Raw genomic sequence first — 21,838 nt, 5'->3', positions numbered from 1 at the left:
GAGATTATTCAGAAATGGCTATTTGTGGAATGTTATGTGACGATACACCTTATAAGAAGTATCATCTTGGTTATCTCAAGAGACATGAGAAACAGAAGGACATGCCACATCCCCTTCCCACATGGGCAAGGCAAAACAAGGCCAGAAGAACACATTTGCTTTCCTTGGCATACAGTAACAGCAAGACAGAAGTAATTAAAAGAACATATGGAGAGACTAAAGGAGTTGCCAAACCTGGCTGTTCAAACAGCATGGACTATCCAAAATCCCAAGAGGTCTGCATGGAGAAGCCATTGCACAGAAGTTACCTACTAAAGATTTTCAAAGTAGAAGAGTGAGGCAGAGAAGTGGGTGGATGTTTATTAGCTTGGCTTCCAAGTCCTTCCCTTGGCTCTCCCTGCTAAATCCTACCCAGCTTGGAAAATCCCCCTCACAGGAGAGGCTGTGAGGAAGAGTTTACAAGAAGATCCTTCTGCAATCCTGAGGGGCTACCTCAGGCTAAAAATAAATAAATGACTTGACAACATAGATGTTTGAAAGCTGCTGCTTGTAGTATCAAATCCAAAAGTACTGTGGCTCATGTGTCTGTCTTCCGATAGACAGATGGCAAGGTAGAGTCAAATCAAGAAAATCCTCGTAAAAAGGACAAGTTCTAGGTGCCAGGAACAGGTATCTCCAAATCTGTCTGGATTTATTCTCATATTTACTCTTATATATCCAGAGACCAGCTGCTCTTGTTCTGCCCTTAGATCTTGTGCTTACGTTGCTGGGGAGGGTGCAGTATCTATTCGAAGTCAGTATCTTCTTTCAGTAGCTACCAAAATTTACATGAACTCTGATGTGAGGGAATTCAAGTATCTCTTCCTGTGAAGAATATGAAGACTCTCTAAAAGAAGAAGCCTTTAAAATATTTCTGACCTTTTTCACATAAAACAGTTCTGATGTCAACATATTCTCACTGGAGTGAAGGCAACTAAGAAGTATGTTAGTTCTGAAGAATATCAAAATTGAGCAACATGTAGAAATTTATTCTTTTATTTCCACTTAAAAACAGATTTCAATTCATGTAACATAAACCTCCTATATGACTTTAAAGATTTTTCTGTTTTTGGTCTTGGCATAAAACATTGGTATCAATTTTTGTAAGAAACATGATTTTTGAAAAAGCAGTTGTGAGGAGGTTATCTTGCCATGTATCCAGCTGGTGAATTCTGCTTCATGCGCTAGAAATAAAAGGCACAAAATACAGAGCCTCTCTATGAAATAGCATTTCCACGGTAGAAAAAAGAAATTAACCTTGAAATTGGATTAACTGAGACTTCATTATGGCTTTATAGAGCAGGAATGGTTTGGTTTCAAGAATACTTAATCCAAACCCTTAAAGTTTAAATCACACAATATTACAAGGGCATTATTTGCTCTGAGTTAATTACAGATTCTCTTTGGAGCCATGACTCTGCACTGAAAGGAACAATTCAGCTAACAGGATAGCTCTACAGCATCCTTTTTGGACACCTGAATCCCCTACTTGGCATATCTGATGAAGATCAATTAAAAAGTAATAATTAAGACCTGGTTATGAAAACAAAATGCCTTTCTCATTGAGAAACGAGCTTTTTACCAGTGATACTGTTGAACTCTTCTTATTTTGAGTAGTGTCTTCAGCAAACTAGCTCAATCTTCGCTACTTTTGATTGCCACTTAAGCAGAAAGTTTTTGAACTCCCCACTTTACTGGTCATCTGACCTGATACTGAGTTACCAGGGAGCTCAGCTCAGCAGAAAACATCAGGAAAAAAGTGAATTATTTTTATCCTGTGGCAGAAGCATTGCGTTTGAGCAGCTGGAGAACAACAAAAAGCATTTTTAGGGACAAAGACATGAAGAGATGACTGAGGAGGCTGCATCCCAGCCTTTGCAATCCAAGGCACAGGTGCAATTCATGCCTGTCTCACAAAGGTCCAAAGAATGAGTTTTACACACACGCTAACCTTCAAAGCTCCTCTTACTGCCCTCTAATGAAATTACTGCATCAATAAAAGGCCAGATGTGGCAACTGTGAGATACTACAAGCAAAGATGGTTTGTGTGCTTTGTTTCTGCCATTGCACGGCAGCTGTTGAAACTTCCTAGATGTCTTGGAAAACAGTTCACATTCCTTGAACTTAGTGGGGGGGAAGTAGAACCTAAACTCCATTTTCACAGCCTAGAGGGAAAAAAACCTCCCTCCTTTGAGCTCGCTAGTCTGATTGTCTAATTCAATGTTGTGATAGAGCACATCAGTCCATAAGGTACCTGAAAGAAACTGTAATGTCTGGAATAAACAATAATGGAATACAAACTCTTCAGGGTTTAGGTATGGTACTCTCTGATATTTCATAGGAAAGCAGAAATCCTTGTTTTTCTCCTGAAATCAAATTATGCATTACAAGGGGCTGAGAGGAATCATTCTTCCTGGATTGGAGAGGGAATCAGCAGAAGCCCCCAGTGTGTGAAAGAAATGTAATGTAAATCTGGTACAAACAAACACCAGCCTGCTCCTCTTTTAGACAACACTTACTCTTCTTCCCAGGCTGAGATATTGCTCACTTAAACATAAAACTCTGAGCTCAAAGTTAAATACAACCTTAGAGTCTGAGTGTGAATATGACAAGCATGACTCTGGAAAAAGTATACTAATAAGTTATCCAAAACTGAGAAATGGCCGTGTTTTATCTTTTTGTTTTGCAAAATCAAAAGCTAATAATGCAGCACTGCACTGAAGTTTAGACAGCTTACAAGCAAATATTCATATCTACTTAATAGCTTTACAGCCTGTAGATGGGAAAGACATGAAATGGCAGTTCAGACCCTGTGTGTCTGTCAAATCAGTACGGAATCTGACTGTGTGCTCTTGCTGTTCTGCAGTCAGAACCAGATTATATATATGTTCAGATTTTGGCTTGTTAGAGAACACACTGTCAAAAGCACTAGGAAAAACTGAATTTGAACAATCTGACTTTTTTTTTCACTTGTGTCTAGTCTGCTGTTGAGAAATAGAGAGCTAACAGCAGACAGGCAACACTGTAATTTGACAAAGATTACAGTGAGAGTCTAGGAATTTTTCAAGTTTTCTGGCCTCCAATTTTCTATTCTATGTGGAAATAAAAGAGGAAAGAGAAAATTGATGACACTTGGAAGCCTCTTTGGAAAGAAAAAAACAATTTAGCAACATCATTATTACAGATTGTAATATACTGTCAGGAACAACACGAAACATAAGTTTTGAATAATATTTGACTAAATTATGCAGATCACCTGCTCTTCAGTATTTCATGGTTATCACTTAACCTTTTCAATTTACATTCTTAAATAAATTACTGTGTAAATAAAGTATGCTCAGAGTATGGGGACAGTACTTACATTTAATTACAGATGATCTGGATATGTTTACAGGTGCAAAATACATTAAAATTGCTTACAAGAAATAAGTCTATCTAGCACTAAACTCTGGATCTAAATGTTCACAACAGCACTGACAGTAGCTCAGCTATTTATTTGAACATGCTATTTAAAATGTACACCGGAACGCAGTAGAAAAGAAATTCAAAGAAATGCTGAAAAGATGGAAGCACAGAAGATCAAAACTCCATAGCAGGTTGGATCAATAAAATATTAAACTGCAGTTCTTAAATGTAAGTACTACACCAAGTAGAAGTCTGGTTGGTCTTAAATGGTGTTAAAGCCCTTGTTTTCTAAAATAGACTGCAACAAGCATTTTGCCTATTCAATCCAATCAAGATTTAGGCATCGTGCTACAAAAGCAAACATATCTGACACCTCTTCTATAACTTTAGCAGTTGGCTTTCCTGCTCCGTGCCCAGCCTTGGTGTCAACATGGATAAGAAGTGGATTGGTTTGTTTACGGCTTCGGCCCACAACATACTGCAGAGTGGCAATAAATTTGAGTGAATGCAGAGGGACCACACGATCATCATGGTCTGCTGTAAGAAGCAGTGTAGAGGGATACTGGATGCCATCTTCTTCTGGTAGTTTGATATTGTGAAGTGGAGAGTACCTGAGAAGAACACACAAATATTCACATATTTTTTCCCCAGGTCCAACCAGAAGGCCATCTCATATTGAGTGGCATTTGACAGTACTTAGAATATCACAATTCTCAGTTGCAAAAATCAGTATTGCACTACTGACTACTGAGGTATGAAAGCGGCTACAGATTTCTGGCTCTCAAGTGTGAAGCAAGTACCTTTCTTTAATTTTGGAGAGGCATAATACAGACACCTCATAACAATATCGAAAATATCAGCAATAGATTTCAGGGAAACCTACAGCAGAAGCTATGAGGTCCACTGCTGGAAACAGGGAAATCAGTCATTTTCCCAGCATACATACACAGCCCAGATCTATGGCTTCTATGGCTATGGCATGTGAATGGCTTCTTTGCATGTCTGGAAATAGTCTCTGATATTAAGCTGCAAGTGGTGTACAGCTATTAAATTTGGTCCCTCCAATCTTCAGACCTCTTTTGAACATAGATACTCTCTGAGGAAATACTATGTGGGAAACAAAGAAGAGAACTGTAAGTTTTCCTGCTTTCAGTGGATGACTTTGATTCATATTTCTTGAACAACGACTGATCTAACCTACAAAATTTGCTTTCCTTGCAGGAAAATTTAAAACTCATCATTACAGCAACATAACATAAAAGATCTCAAACCAAATACTTTCAGGTATTAGAAATGAATGTAATAGCAAGTCATAAAGAATTCTATCTAACAATTTCATATATCACTCAGGCAAAGCAGTACCTAGAAAGAACGCTGCATTCCTTAAATCAAGAGTAAGATACTATATTTTTCCTATCTCATGACAATAAATACAGAAGGGAATTTTGCTTTATTTTTTAATTAATTTCACACTTGGAAGAATATCAATTAAGTAAGTCTGAATTATTTTTATGAGCATGTGACAACATTCAAATGTTTAATCTAATAGATTTCTAATTTCCCTATTTTCATCTCAGGAACAATGTGAGTTAATTAGTAGAACTAAGATTTGTTTTGAAAAAAGATAAATAATGGTCAATATGGAGCACTCTATTTTTAGAATATTTGTAATGACAGCATCTAAGCAATATTATATAATATCTTGTTACATTTGATAAAAAATTGCCAGTTGTTTAACAGGAGACAAAGCAGCTTAAACAAATTTTCCCATCTGGAAAAAAAAAGAAATAATTCAGGTATCGCCCTAAGTTTTTAAAATTACACACCGAGATTTTGTGAGACCTACAGTATGTGCATAAGTAGGTATAAAGTGACTCTCTTCTACAGAAGCATTTTTCCTACTTACAAAATGAATTTAAAACTGTGCTTCTACTTCCCCTCTATCTGAATTTGCACGTGGGCAGGCAAGTTTCACTGCCAAAATTATGAAGATTATTTGGATTAGTTTTGTAGCAGTTAATTTTTTGAAAAGCAATTAACAAAAGTTGAAATATAAAATTTGTTAATTGTTTTGTGCATTTTATTTATTTACAAAAATACGATTTCCACTGAAAGTTTAAACAGGACAAATGGAGTTCTAGAAACAATCTAATTACAATGGGCCTGACTGATCATTTACTATTTGAATTTGATACTGATTTTCAAAAAAATAAATGCTTTAGATCAAGTTTGATCTCAGTGTACTTGCAGAATATGAGATACTATTTTTAGTATCTAAATGCTGTTGTATTTTAAATCACTCAAATTGCTTAGTATGTTTGAGGGATTCTCCTGTAATAACAATCTTCATTACTATAAGAATACAAAAACAGTAAAAGGAGATGAGGTGCCAGAAAAAATTTTGAAATGATGGCACTTATTCTAACACACTCATTATTAGCCTTATCCAACATGCAGCCCCCTTCTGTTCTCACACAGCTCTCTCCCTGTTTTTTAAAGATATTTCCAGGCCTCTCAGCAAGAAGTTAAGAATTGAATTAACATCCTATTGTAGTCTACTCCCATTCAATTCACATAAACCCTATCCACATTGTGTAATGCAATTCACAATGGTGATCATCTCTCCCCCATCGTGAAAATACAGTTTGTGTAGTGGTTCACAGGAAAGGATTCTGTTTTGACAGTCTACCAAAAAAAAAAAGAGTCACAATTCAGAAAAGAAAATCTCACAAGTTGTTAAAGTTCTTAGTCTTTGAAAATATGGCCAGCTGACTCAATGGTGTTTTGAAGACAATCTTTTGTGCAAAACTGACTCGTGAGGAAATTCTGAACCCCTCAAATCCAGTGTGAGAAAGGATGAAATAATTCTTTACATAGCTGTTGATTATGACAACTTAAAACTACTGAGCAGACTATGCATTTTAACAACCACAAAAACATCAAAAGGCACTTACTTGCAAAGCCATTCAAACTGCTCTTTACAGTCAGAGCAACCGTAGTCAGTAGTCCAAGCATGACCAATCGTGTACTTGTGGAACTTGAGCATATCCATCACTCCCACTTGGGCAATAGCACAACCAAACAGATCAGGGCGCTGATTAGCACAGGCAGCTTCAAAAGGGAAACAACTCTATTACTACTCATACTGAAAAGAATGAAGCTCAGTACTGAAAGGTCCACTGCCAACAAACTCATGTCAGCTCAACTTTCATAAAACTGCTTTTTATAAACTGTTTTTTTCTCTATAAAACATGTAAAATTGTCAAGTTAAAACAATGCAATAAGAAATACAGATTCCCATATAATGTCTGAAGCCAAAAACTTGAGTATAAAACGTCTAAAATAAAACCAATTGCACTTAGAGAAGACTTGCAAATGAATATGAAGTCAAACAGACTTTGAAGCAAACCTGAAAGTAAATACACAAAATAAAAATTACAGCTCCCAAAGATGGTATTTTCAAAACAGTTTAAGAGTTATTTCTGTGATCTCTAGGCACCAAACACTTAGCACTTTGAAAACTGCCTTCCAAACTAGCAATTTAGGTTTAAAGGAGATATGTACTTTAAAAATCACAGATAACCACGGAATGAGTAAGGTTGGAAGGGACCTCTGGAGATCATCCAGTCCAACCTCCCAAAGACTTCCTGGTGCTGGTTTCACTGGGGTTTGAACCCAGGACTTTCTGCATGTAAAGCAGATGTGATAACCACTACACTATCCCTCTACCTCCCCAAAAAGCTTTCCTGGTGCTGGTTCCACTGGATCTTGAAGCCTGGACCTTCAGCATGTAAAGCAGACGTGATAATCACTACACTAAAACTCTACTGTGTTAAATACATGAGCTTTTGGACAACTGAACTGCTGCTTTCTAAACTGATTACTTCCTAAACTTCTAATACTAGTATCAACGAAGAAAAGGGCATTAAGGAGCAATAAATCTCCATCTGTAGAGGAAGATTTTCTACAATTACTATGTAAATCCAAATGAAAAACATTTCCCTGTTTTTCAAACCTTTTCTAGTCAAAGAGGTCTGATAAAAAAGAGGTAATTGCTTTAAGAGTAATGTTTGCCTCATACTATAAAAATAACCATCTTTGCCCATCTAGCTCAGTGCTCAATTTACAAGGTGGCTACTGGCAGATGCTCTGGGAAAAAGTTTAACAAAGAAAGCAAATGCTGAATGGTATTTCCTGTTCCTTTGTCATGTTTGTGCAACTAGTTTTTTTGTTTTTCCCTGAGCTGGAGATTATCCATCCTGTTAAATGGACATCAAAGCACATATCCTAGTAAATTGCATATTCCCTTTCTTAATATTTATTCATCTAGACTTCATGATATCCTTTGGCAATTAGTTCTTTGATTCCAATTTCTGTTGTTTGATTTAAATCTGTTGCCTTGTGATTTTACAAATTCCCCTAGTTGTTCTAGTATGAGAGAAAAAGAATAACCAGTCTTCATTCAGCTCTCTCATTCCATTATTTGGAATTGATCAGTATTAATTGACTATTATCAGTTCCCCAGATTGGTTAAATCTTTCCCAAGCTAAGAGTCACAGTTTATTTGTCTGTCTTCAGAAGGAAGTTATTTCATGCCTCTGATCCTTCTTGTCATCTTCTCTTTATCTTTTCTTGTTCTACTATAACTTTTTTGAGAGTAGAAGCTAGCACTCTACAGGTAAGATTCAAGATATCCATGTAATCAGGACCATAAGTACAGGCTTAAATATATTATTTTCTTTTGGTATTTATTCTTTCTTAATCATATCCAGTATTTTATCACTGAGTAAGGCACTGAGATTTTCAGCTAACTTCCATAGTGAAGCCCAGAATCCCTTTCTCAATTCAGAGCCCACCTCTATGCACTCACACTTAGGTAAACTCTTTCCCAAATTTCTCTATTCTTCTGATTCTCCAATCTTTCCCACTGTGGAAATGGAGAATTTATTCCCACTCTTTGCTTCCTGCTAATCAGAATATAGCTACAACACGAGCTTCCTTCCAGCTCAAGAAGAACTTTTCTGCATAGCTTTGTGTGAGGGACCTTGTCAAAAAAACTTTCAGAAATTTAAGAATAATTCCTCAACTAGATCACAGTTACAAGCACCACATGACTCCTTCAAATAGTTCTAACAGATTTGCAAGCCTCAATGTCAGCCTGCAAGATTCTTCTTTATGTGTGTCAGCTATTACTTATTAGTTTCAACTGGTCTGCCATCAGAGAAGTCAGACTTATTGACCTGCACTTTGTAGATCACCATGAATCATTTTAAAAATTGGTCAATTAGGGGGCAGTTGCCTCCTTCAGTTCCTCAAATATTCAGGCTTAGTAGTCTGCAACTGGAGTTCATATAGGATCTTGTGTGTGCACTAGTTGGTCCTGACAAACCAGCACTTTTCATCTGATTGATCTATTCCAAAACCTCTTCAGCTGATGCTTCAGCCTGAGTCAGCTCCTCAGAGCATCCCCATAAAGAGAGAGTCTGGTGTAGGGAATTCCCCAAGCTCCACAGGAGGAAGCATCAATACATACAAACCATTTAGTCTTTCTGCTCTGCCATTATCTTTCTTTAGTGCTCCTTTTACACCTTGATAATCTATAAGACCCAGAGATTCTCTGGCCATCTTCCTGCTTCTGATGTGCCTACAAAGTTTTTATTGCTAATCTTTATGCTATTAACAATTTGCTCATCAATTTTCTGTGGTCTGTCAGAGTTTATGCTCTGTCCTATTTCTTCACTTGAATGTCTGTTTTCTGAAGGATGTTTTATGTCTGGTCACTTCTGATATACAACCATGCCGATTTTTTCTGGGTCCTTTCTATTTTCATAAGAAATATACAAATATATGGGGTCTTCAATAGTTGCCAGTTAAAAGCACTTTACTCTTTTAACTGAATCTTTTGATCAGATCCCTCCTTTTCATGTTTTTTCCTCTCTTGAACATAAATGTTATTCTGATAGGGCAAAGAAGCTGAAACAACTATCATAACATCGAATTTTAGCACTCTATTACAGAGTGTATCTTCAAGACCTGAACTATGTGCTGCTCAGGATTTTATCAAAAATAGTTGTGTCTAGTTCTCTGAACAGTTATTCTCTGAATAGTTACTTCAGTAAGAAATTACTTATTGAGATACTTCCCAGTTCTCACTGCATCCCTTTAATTAACCATAATACTTAACTATACGCATTATTAAACTGCAACTTGGTACGATGATTTCTTCATGAGTTTTACCCTTTCGATATATTTTGGGTTCCCTTTTTCCCTTTTATTTTAAACAAATTCAGTATGAAGATAAAATTTCAAAACCTCAAAACTGTTTGTCTAAGCAAACACAAGAAGTTAAAAACTGCATTTGCATGAAGGAGGCTTTCACCTCACAGCTGTGTTGCCCTACTAAGCTTTCAGATCCCACTCTGCAGGACAAGGAAGTCTTGTTTTGCAGTTGAATGAGCCAGGAGGTCAGAGCTCTGCACTCCTCAGAGTCACCTCCTGTTAATTAGACTAAAAGGAAACAGTATTTTGGAAGAATGACAGTATTTTTTCTTATCAGTTTTTTCTTCAGTAAATGTGGAGTAAGAAAATCTGGCACTGGGGAAATCCAGCTGGATTGCAGTCAATCTGCAATTGCTAGGGAAAGTTTCTAAGAACAGATTTTCCACAGCAGCAAGGTCTAGATTTGTCACACCTGTTTCATATGACATGAGATGCTCTCTGTAGATGTCATCAGGGTTCCCTTACCTAAAGGAGTCCAGCTGCTAGTTCAGGCAGACACAAGGGTTTTCTGCTGACTGAAGCTGGGCAGGACAAATCCTATCCTGACTGAAACTATAGTCCAGGTAAGCAGCTATGTAACAACTACTGAATATTAACTGAACATTCAAATAGGTATTTAGAACATAGAACAGACTTGTTCTGTGTTTGCACTCACAGTGATGTGCAGATCTTTTAATTGCTTATATATTCATCCATTTCTATTTGTACATTTATTTACAAATATCTCGTCACCTGTAACTGAGAAGCATATATACAGAAACAAAAATAAAACTTTATATGTACTGTTATTTATCTTTAAAATAGATGTTTTCTTTAAAAAAGAACATAAGAATGGCCAAGCTGCATTAGACAAAAGATCTGTGTAACTCCAAATTCCAAATCGTTTACTATACTAGATGCTAGTTCACTTCAAAAAAAAAAAAGGGGGGGGGGGGGCGGAAGGGGAGCACCAGTAGTCAAGAGCAAATAATTAGAGAAAGCAGCATCCACAGGGTGATTCTAGTAAATCTACTCATTTTCTATAAATCACTGGTTTGTAAACTTTAAATGCACTTTTCTTCTTCTCACTTAATTAGTTTGATTCCACCATATTATCACATTCATTTCATACTGTTTTAAACAAATCCAAACAAATTTGAATATTATTCATTATGCTTCCCTCTCCTTTCAAGACTGAATGAATTCCCCCACCTCACTTTTTTTTCTACTACCTTCAGATAGAAGGATTTAATCAGAGACAAATTTTGTAGCTCTTTGAATACTAGTTAGACTATGAGACATTTTCTGGCAAGCTTTTCTGTTTAAGAGGAGGCTATTATTTTCCCTGAATTCAGGTCCAGACCAATGAATTACATGTTAACAAGAGGCATCTGAGACAATGTAACAAAGCTCATGGCTTTTTCAAGTAGCTGCACTTACTTTTTTGTATTTCTCACCAGAGACATTCATGGTTTTATCTGCAGTCACGTTTTAACTTTATAAACAAATTTAGAGTCAAATTATTACTTATCCTTGTACAAAGGCCTTAAATGCTAAATTATCATGTTTTCATTTTCCTTCTATGAATGAGAATGCATAACTCCAGAAAGACTGAATGAGAAATTCTGACAAAGGACTGCCAAATGCAGGGATCTGGCTTACATGACAGACTACATAATGCCCCTTGGTGCTATATAAAACTTTTTCTTTTCTTTTTTTTTTTTTTAAGAAAAAGTAAAAACAAATGTTTTTTAAAGCATTCTTAACTATTGTACGACAAACACAGGGCTAGCTCTAGCACACAAATCAAGACATTAATTATAAATATGGCTTTTAACAGTCAGAACTTGCTAGAGATTGCAATATCCCTATGCAAATGGCAAATAAAGTAGAACTGCATAAAACATTTAGTTTATATTAACGCAATGACATTCTCGCAAATTTTGGAAAGAAAATCTCATACATCTTTTGCCTGGTTACTTTTGACAAATTCTAGCACCAAACCCAGGAAATGTAAGGAAATTCTTACCTACTAAGAGGCCCCCATTTGAGCCCCCATTAATAGTCAGCTTCTTTGGAGATGTGTAGCCCTCTTTGATAAGGTACTTGGCAGCGCACTGGAAGTCATCAAAGCAATTTTGTTTGTTGGCCAAGATTCCACCTAGTACACAAATAAAAAAAATCCATTGATTCCATAAAATCCGTTGGGACTTCAGAAACGCATGTGTGCAGAAATACCTGGGAACAATTCCAGTTTCATGAACATTTTAATAATTGATGCAGCTGAGAAAGACAGGAAAAATGAGATTCTTCCAACACAGAGAGTCTTAAGATGGTTCTGTCGATAGCTCTAATGCTTTCAAAAACCCTGAATAATACATATCTATACTGTGGAGTGAGTGCCAGGTAATGTTCCTAACCAGTAATATTTCAGCTAAAAGCTTTGTATTGCAAAATGTATACAAAATAACCACATGCACTCCACTGAAGGCTTGATCTAATGGGACTTGAAGAACATTAAACTCAGTGATGGCTTCTTAAAACAAGAAAGCTTTGAATTTGCTTATGTATAAAATAAGCATTACAATATACCTGGATAGAGGATGTATGGGTGGTAATTTACCCTTTTTCTATTATTTGATTTCAAATTGGATGATATATAGTTATTGTCAAAAAATGGACTTTAGAGTTGCATCTTATTTTGAAATTTTATAAACAAACTACCAATATCAAAGTGCTTAAGTTAAAATGGTGCAATCCAGTCCAAACACGATCAGATGCAAGGGGAAATAACTCATTATGGAAAATGTAGGTATAGATGAGATAAAAAGTATGATTTGTAGGTATAGATGACATAAAAGGTATGATTTCTAGGTCTCAAGACAAAAAATCTTGCAGGGTAGGATGGGAAGAGAAAAGATGGTCTTTCCCTAAAATCTTTCTACTATTTGAGCAGAAGAATATCAAACTAGAGCATTTAGTTGACCAAATCTCACAGTACCAAATCCACCTTCTTTAGAGGCCTATTTCGTAAGAGACAGTAAAAACACCTTCTCCTCAAAGGTTACACATTCTACCCTAGGCTTGGTATGGTGAGTTCTTTCTCAAGTAATAAAATGCCAGCAAGAAATGGTAATTGGGAAGAAGTTCTAAAGTTCCTGTAGCAGAGGCTGTAGTCCAGTACAGTCCAGTGTGCATATGCGTGCAGACATCTGGTGAAAGTAGAACTCAAAAAGCTAGGTCTTTAGTCCAAGCTGATTGTCTAGGTTCTCACTCCAGGAACATCCATCCAGGAAAACTAATTCCATTTTAAAATAAGAGGAAAGAATTATTATCCAGGGGTGTCTCTCCATCTTCATTGTCTGTTCAGTGAACAAAAACGCCCAGCTTATATAGGATGCTTCACATTTAGGTTGCTAAAGTCAGATAAGATGACTCTAACCTTTAGTTGTACAAATCTCCTTGTATAACTAGGATCACTTTTTTTTTTTTTTTTTTAAATGCATGTGCACAATTCACATTAAAAAAGACCACTGAAGAAAGACATGTTGGGAAAATTAAAATATCTTCAAAAGTGTGGCAGCAAAGGATAAAAATCGAAGAGAATTGAAAAACTGAAGAAAAAATAAAATTTAAGAGAAATCTTACTCTTTGCTCAAAGTTCTAGTCTGAGGTAAGATCAGAATTGTGTTTATATAATTAGGTTGCAAATCTAAGTAAACAGACTTCTCTAATTGCTTCTAGAATTAACAAAGAACAGATACATATCTAATTATGTAACTGCAATAAAAGGCTCAGGTCAAAATTAAACAGGAAATAGGTAAACTAAAGAAACATTATCATATTAAGATAAATTTTATTAAAATTTATTACAAACCAACAGGCAAATTAAAATTAACGAAGGATGCAAGCATACTTTGTCTTGAGCAATAATACTCTGTATCTGTGAGCATATGTGGTTTCTGCTCATGAAACCATTAGATCTTTAACTCAGTTGTGAGGAAATGACCTAGAGAAAAGAGTTGAAATGGTAATACCAAGCTGTAACGATCTGGGAATCCCATTTTGTTTAATAAGAAGTTATCATGGAGTACTGATTGCAAATTGCTGTATTGTAACCACTACTGTTTTGGCACATTCACCCTGCTGACAATTTCTCCAGCAACTTATCCACCAAACTCTAGAAATAAGAGTAAAACATTGTCATTAAATAATGGCAGATGTGTTATTGAGCTAAATGTGATTTTCTTCAGCTTTTTCCTCTGGTGAAGGCATGCAGAAAATTGTCAGCAAGAAGGCAAGTCAACATAGGCAATAAAAGAATCAGAACAAGGACTGGAAGCGGAAAGACTGGAGAGAAATATATCAAAGATAACTGAGAAAAGGGGAAAAGATGTGGACAAGATTTTGTGGGGAGTTTCCTTGCAGTCTCAATCATTTTTTTTTTTTTTTTTTTTTTTAGGAAAAATAAAAAAAGCTTCCCTATAGGAAGCTGGATCTCCTAAGATCATGTGGAGTGGATAATAATGTGGGGTTTTTTTTGTTTTTTTTTGATACTGTGAGAGTCTAAGCAGGCAATGATGCCCTATGGGGATTTTGTGAGCTCAGCTCTCAAAAGCAGAGGACTAGATTTAGGATCTGTAGCCCAAGTACCTACAGACTGTAACAAAAGGCAATGTCTGGATGTAGTTTAGATACCATTTTTAAAACAGGTAAAGCCCTGATGATAAACTGGGAGTTGCAAATATGTGGGCACAGCTGGATTCTGCCATATATGCATCTGCAAATAATAAAAGAGATATGTGAAAACAGCACGGGGCTCCGGCAATATACAGACATTTTTGGAAAACCATTGAAGATAAATAGTTGCATTTTCAAACCCTAAAAGTCCAGGAGCTTCATCTTGTTTTGAAAAAAGTAATAATTTTATTGGAAAATATTGTATTGGTGCAGAACAGGACTTTTAAAGTAGGCTGCAAAAACTGAAACAGTCTAACTGTAACTCTCAGATAATACTGGGTGAGCTACAGATTAAATATTATGAGCAAGGAAAAAAAAAAAGAACTTTTCTACATGAATAAATAAAGGCAAAAGGAGATATGTGCACAGAAGAGGGACTGAGAGAAAACGTTGTCAGCTTCACTGCTTGCAGTTTTGTGCCTGTACTTGGACTAATTTACCTTTGTGCCAAGTCTCTCCATATTCACCACCACCTCTGATGTTGGCCACTGCTAGAACACCCCCAAGGTGTCGCACAAAAATTAGTCTTGATACACTGAAAAATCAAACAGATAGATTATTTTAAAATTCAAACTGCTTATACCTCTACCATCCTTAAAAAAATATTTTAAGGGAAAGATCTGTTCCAACATGACAGAATCAAGAATAAAGTCCTCCTTTAATGGCAAACCTGAGTAGCCAGACTTTTATTATTATTATTATTATTATCCATGGAAATGAAACCTTCTACAATTTCTGGAAAGGAACCAGTGCTGTTCCATTCTTCTTACTTCAGTTCTGCACTTTGGAGGCTACTGGTCCTGCCTAACAAAAGATGTCCAGGACATATCACTATTCTTTGACTATCTTTGAAGCCTCCAGTGTGGGAAATAAAGCCATGCAGTACAACTGCATCCCTACAGCTTTCTGAACTGTTCCTCCTCTGCTTTTTCGGAGAAGGAAAAGTTTAGCCCAAATGAAGAAAGCAAAGAATTAAGACATTAAGATCAGCATTTGATCTTTGTTTATGAGGTGTTTTCAACTTTTGCATAATGTAATTCTTCTTTGACCTTTATAAAACTGTATTTGCAAAGAAAACCTCTTGCTTCCATCACTGGTTTGTGCTAGGGTCTGCTGTCAAGTTCTGGTCAATCCCCTTTTCATTTGTTTCCCATTATATTATTACATACAGAAACAGATCATAAAAGCTTAAATCACAAGTTTTGCTTTCCCTGGTATCTCCAGAACTTAGATGGAAGCTGAAGTAATATAGATGTTTTTAATGTCAGATTACAAAAGTACCAACAGTATTACTATCCTTTTAAAGGGGATTAAAATAATTTAAATTATATTTACCAATTAAGAAGAGAAACTGATCTCTGATCATTGAGCAATAGTGTAACATAGCAGATGGCAAACCACATATATGCCAAGGAGAACAGTAAAATATTCAAAACTAAACCCAATAAGCTATTTTTTTCTCTCTAGTAGGTAGGTTTAAATTTTTTTTTATCTACTTGAAACCTTTGCTCATGCAAGGAACTACTATCTGCAGAAATTAATTCTATTCAATCACAAGGGTAAGGGTTGGGCCTTAATACCTTTAAGCTGCCGTACTGCTTATCAGAAATCTCTTGGAAGATGCTAGTCTTACAGTGCCTTCATCTGTAATCTGTTTGTATATCAAAGCAAGTGAATTTTTCATAGCTTCCAAAGCAATTATCTATGTATTGTCATATTTTCTTGACAGTATATTCCAAGGACTAAGAAAACAAAGGAAAAGCAGAAGGATAACTGATAAGAGACTTCTGCATTTTCATAATCCATCAAAGGAAGTCTTCCACTTGGGCTGGTAAACAGTAGCCATCAGGAGCTTTGCTTCTGTAAAATCAATTCTGAAGTTCATCACTGAATTGCATTTTTTCTTGTATCTCTGTGATACACTAATCAGATATAAAATTTATAATCTAGATGTACACTGTGCAAAGAGTCAGAAAGCATTATTCTGTCAAACTGTAAGATGCCTTACATTTCTACAGCCTGATATACTGCTGATGTGGAGTAGCCTGACAGCAGGTTGTCCCAAGAGATTACGGCTTCTTAATTTTTAGTGTGTTAGAACCACAAAACCTCCCAGGATATTCCGCACTACTTCTTATTCTCTCTGTCCCTCACAAAATCAACAGAGAGATTTTTAGGTCCAAACTTACTTGATCTGCTAATAATCAAAGATAACAATTACCTGAATTGCAGGTAAGTCATGAGTTTACTACCCAAACATTACCCAAGATTATTTGTAAAATAAAAATCTCGAAATAAAGTCCATCCTTTTCTATCCTCTGAAAGAAACTGTATTTGAGTAACCTGCACATTTAACCAGCAAAGCATATGTGACCAATACGAAACCACACTCCTGAGTTGATTCTATTCGCGGCCTCCTCTAACAAAGACACTACCTTGAAGACAATTTTCAGAGAGCTTAAGTGACTCAGAATCTTGTAACATACTATATTTCCAAAGAGCTCCCACTGCAGTCGCTCTTATTACAAGGGGCTAGTTCCCATTCCCTTAGTGAACGCTCTTTATGTCATATAGACCCTCAGTGTGATTCAGTAACAGTGAATAAACTGCAGTTTGGTAACAATCATTACATTACCTGAATTGTAAGCAAGCATAAACTTAGTTTATCTGTGCCATCTTTCAGCAACGCTACTGGGATTTAGGCACTTCTGAAAATGTTACTCCATCATTTACATCTACTAATGTCACTGCAAATGACTATTAATTAAGGTCTAGGCTATGCCACTTAGGTATGATCAGTAGTAAAGTGAGGCTGGACTCTAACCTGACTGATGTTTTGGGCTGAATTGGCCAAGAACTTACCATAAGCTCTCCCAAAGTGTTTTTTTAAATCCAAGTAACTGGGTTTTATTAGAACATAATCTGGACGTGTTAGCTTTTAAAAAGTGAAAATTCCAAGTCACCAGAAAGCACAAAACACAAAGTTCACAGAGAACTCTGCAACTGCCTACTGTGTTTCTCCAGGGGGCTTCTTGCTACCAGGTTTAATTTCAAGTCAACTGGGTGGCTGAGTTGCAGCAAACTCTGACTAGCTCCCTCAGATGCCCAGGAAACACCTTGTTAAGTCTGGTTCCCTGCTCTTTCCAGAAGTCTCTACTGCCTGCTTTGTTTTCATCAGCCCTCTTTTTCCTTCTCTCCTGGGAGCAGGATAAAGAGTAAAGAAAAGGGCAATAGGGTCAGGAAGGAGGTAGTGCCGGGAGGGGAAGATAATTCCTTCCCAGGAGAACTCTTTCCTGACCCTTTCATTCTTTTCTTAAGCAGCATAACAGAAATCATGAACAAAGAAAACAGGTATTGTTTGTTGCATTATAGAGCAGTATGAGGAGCTTCAGGGAGCATGATTTTTTTCCCCAGAATTACCGATCTGCTGTCAAGCATTACTGCTGACGGCTGTAGCTTTCTTCTTGGGAGGGATGTTAGTTAGTGCATTGGTAGTGACAAAAAAAAAAAAGTACTTGAGTCACTGACTATTATTCCTTTCTTGGCTCCTGTGGAGCAGGATAGAGAGGCAACGGAGTAACAAAAAAGAATAATCTTGCACTCTGCACCAGGGGCTGCTATTTTGCCTGACCTTTTTGTGGGCTTACAGTCTTTCCTGCATCACATCCTTGCATAAAGACTTGGTGGAATCTGGCCCTGTAGCAGTAAAATATGATTTCACAGTCCGCTTCACAATCATTTGTATTTCAGGATGCATTAGAAATTACTTCTATTATACCTACACAGGCACACACAGAACAATAAAGAGAAACATGTTGGTTCCCTCAGGGTAATTAACAGAATCTGAGGCATTACTGGTGCATTTTCAATAGTGTTTCCACAGAAGCTCTGCCAAGCCATGGGCGTGAATTACATCAGTTTCAGCTTGCACTCACTGTGCAGGCTGTATAATTAAGGACAGTGCTCTAATGTGCACTACACTAGAAATACTGTCAAATATAGTTGTTTGGTCCAGTGTAATATATAAAAGAAGATATATGCTTGCCTTCAAAAGTGAAGCACTATTGTAACTGCTTTAATGACTTCAGGCTATCATTCACCTTGTAGCTATTTCTGCATCACTTTACCTGTTGATTTGTTTATAATTCATTCAGGAAGAAAGATTTCATTTTTTGTGTTACTGAATAAATAAATAGCAACATCAGTTTCTGAATTAAGCAGAAATATGCTTCCCAAGCCAGTGAACTGGCTCATATTAATGGGTACAAAATATCAGCTATGGGACATTTGACCAACTTGAAGAAATACAGAACAGAATCATGTGGAAAGGAGAAGTGGAATGCTTTGTGAAAAGTCACAATAGGTGCAAGTTCAAATAAAAATCAGGACTATTTACCCAGGAACAGAGTGAGGGTTGGGATTGTTTTTATTTAAGATAAGTAGGCTACTGTACTGCTCGGTTGCATTTCAGTAGCTATGTCTCAGCTCAGGATCAGGTGAACCACATGGTAGGTCCCAGCTTTGAGTTAAATTAGCATAGCAAAGGTTCCAGCAAGTAGTAAGGCCAGTGGAAGGGAAGTGGAAGGAAGGATCATGAGACACCTTTTTATCCTTTGGCCAGCAGCTAATTCTTGTGTGTTCTCTGCAGTATGTGAAATCCTAAATCAATCGATACATGATATTCACTTTAAAAAAGAAAACGTGTGTTTTATCAGTTTTCAGCATTGACAATAAACTGTAATAAATCAGTGCTTAACCATAATCTAAAAAGGAATTTAAAAACTATTCCAGTTATATAATTGCGTCTCACTAGAACCACAGGAAATTAAAAATGTAGCTTTATAAGGCAGATGAAAAACTTTCAGGTAATCATAGGATGCAGGAAGGGAGGTCCATTGTTAGACAAAGTATTTGTTACACAGGACCAGATACTGTAAATGCTACTTAGAAACATAATCACAGTGACCTGGAAGAGTGAGCACTACAAAGGATTTCTTGAAATGTGCCGACTCTAAAGCAAGACTGATAGCATGCATACTTAATAGGCTGGTTTAATAATAGATTATTTTTGTGTTGGTGAGCTGCCCTTCTACTATCTGAAGAAGGACTCTCCATTCTGTCTTTTGTATTTCTGTCTTCCCATCCTGCCTTTGGTGTATTTGCTATATGTTAAAGCTCTAAAACAATCAGTGTAAGTTCTGGTTAAGTCTATTCAAATTCCATTTCTGAGGAAATAAGCCTTACCTTTTAAGAGATAATCTATTCAAAAAAGTCTATGGTTTAAATGCTGTTTTGCACACAGCATTTTTGGTTTACAATGCATTGCTTTGTATATGAAGAGACCATACTTTATGCACTTGAAGACAGAATCATCTTTTCTCTTTACTGATTATAAAATACTATACTCAAAAGTATAGTATTAAAATACAGCTACATTTTAATTATTTACATAAAAGATTTAGATTATTTTTAACACTTAGACAAAGGTAACTCTGTAACTCAGTAAAAACCAAACCTCCTATGCTATCAGTTCAGCAGAATGTTTAAATACCAGTTCAATGTAGTAGGCCTATAAGCTTTTCTAATGAGCTCACTGACAAAGCAGGAATTACTGAGCCAGACCCATAGTCCAACCAGTCCCATCTCTGACAGTAGTTACTTCTTCAGAAGAAGGTATAAGTTATCTGCTTACCTGTAGCTTGGTGTAATTGAGATGTTGAAGCCTCCATATCCATACAAGAAGGCAGGATGAGAACCATCCAATTTAATTCCTTTTTTGTGAATAATAAACATTGGGATCTTAGTACCATCTTTGCTAGGGTAGAAAATCTAAGAGAAAAGAAAAAATAATCTGAAATGGTGTTATTGCCTTAACTCCGTTACTACTGCAAACAAGAATCAGAGGTGATCACTTATATGCTATACACCAGGTACAACTTCCTGAGCAGTATGTGCATTGACTGCTACAGCCTCTTCCTATCATTTTTATATTTGGCCAAGCCAGGTTGGGGAACAGATATCAGCTGTTTTGTTGCTTGACATCTCTGGAAATCACATCAAAATGAGACAAGAGGAAGGCTAGGACTATAACATTTATATACATCATATTCATAAATTTTACATACAAGTGGATTTAAAAACTGCTACAAAAACAATGCAATACTCTTCAAGGAAAAAAAATAATGTTATAAAAACACAAACACCCCATAGTCCATCAGACATGAAAGAAACAAAGCCTGAGCAGGGAAGGAGAATGAGGAGAAGTAAAACGCTTCTAATCTAAAATTCTAGTTTCTAAAATTTCCAGTTTCTAAAAATTCAAAATTTTAGACGCTAGAGCTGCAGTCAACAGAGAGGAAATAAACTCACAGTATTTTAGGGAGACCTCATTAAAGGTTACATTGATAAGAGTGAACTACGTGACTCCCAAATAAGTATATAAAACTCTACAGGCTTGCTCTTGTGCTGCTGAAATCATGGAGAATTCTTTTCCTGCAGTCGATGTAGCAGTCTTCACTTGTAAAAACATAAATTTAATCACAACTACCAGGAGAAAGATATTTAAAAAGCATAGTATCATATCTCTTGTATTAATATGTAACAATATTTCTCAACAGTCACTCTCACAACCAAGTTCAAGTCAAAAGAATAAACTTTGAATAGACACTGTTTATCATTATGCCCAGTGAAAACAGTGAAAAGGAAAAGGACTACTGGACACTGGCATATGCATCATAAATTCACAAAAGCAAGGCTGTATCCCCAAAAAAGTGTTTAAAGAACTGCAAACAGCACACACACAGTAAACCAGATGATCAACAACCCTAGCTATGCAGATTCCAGAGAAGGCATTTACGTCTCCTCACAGAACTTACCCTCCAGTTAGACTTAACTTAATCACTTAAGTTAATAAAATTTAAGGGTATGTTTATCTTGCAGTGACTGCAACTCATGTAGATATACCTAAGGCAGCACCTCACTACTGTTAGCAACATTGCCATGGCAGCAAAGGAATGAGCCTAAGCAGAACAACTCCCGTTAGGAGCAGGGTAAAGATCTGTTCAGTAGCCTGGCAAAAACTCCATGGGATCTTTCTGTGGCCCTAGTCATACCAGGGATGCTGATTCTGCCCAGCTCCACTTTTGGGTCTGTGTGCACACGCTCTGCCTGTGCCTGACCTCTGAATGCAAGCATCCAAACTGCAGGCATTTCCCAAGGGAGGCAAGTTCAAACCCTCCAATTTTGCTTCCAGAGCATTCAGCTGCTGCACAGCTTTGAAAGCAATTGTCATTTGACTATCTACTTGGGCTTCCAATCACCCTTTGCCATTGGAAGGATTGGTCAGGGCACAGGAAGGGCATTACAGTAGACCTGGGCAGCTGCAGGAGCCAGGCAA

General features: G+C 36.6%; 1 protein-coding gene and 1 non-coding gene across 2 annotated transcripts in view; both read right to left on the bottom strand.

The window, feature by feature from the left end:
- Window positions 1-3,382: 3,382 nt before the first annotated feature.
- PREP (prolyl endopeptidase) overlaps window positions 3,383-21,838 on the bottom strand; it is a 111,775-nt gene continuing 93,319 nt past the window's right edge. Inside the window, exons 11-15 of the mRNA XM_062572694.1 lie at window positions 20,135-20,271; window positions 14,883-14,977; window positions 11,732-11,863; window positions 6,399-6,555; window positions 3,383-4,055 (exon numbers count right to left, since the gene is read on the bottom strand). Of these exons, the coding sequence (XP_062428678.1) occupies window positions 3,761-4,055; window positions 6,399-6,555; window positions 11,732-11,863; window positions 14,883-14,977; window positions 20,135-20,271 (816 nt within the window). The 3' untranslated portion in view covers window positions 3,383-3,760. The remainder of the gene's footprint in view (window positions 4,056-6,398; window positions 6,556-11,731; window positions 11,864-14,882; window positions 14,978-20,134; window positions 20,272-21,838) is intronic.
- Window positions 7,099-7,168, bottom strand: TRNAV-UAC (transfer RNA valine (anticodon UAC)). Its single transcript has one exon. It is a non-coding gene; the product is annotated as a tRNA-Val (tRNA).

This window comes from Rhea pennata, chromosome 3, assembly GCF_028389875.1.
Source record: "Rhea pennata isolate bPtePen1 chromosome 3, bPtePen1.pri, whole genome shotgun sequence".
In the NCBI taxonomy this organism is placed as follows: Eukaryota; Metazoa; Chordata; class Aves; order Rheiformes; family Rheidae; genus Rhea; species Rhea pennata.
Note: the sequence above shows the minus strand (reverse complement) of the source record. Positions and strands in the feature narration are given on the sequence as shown.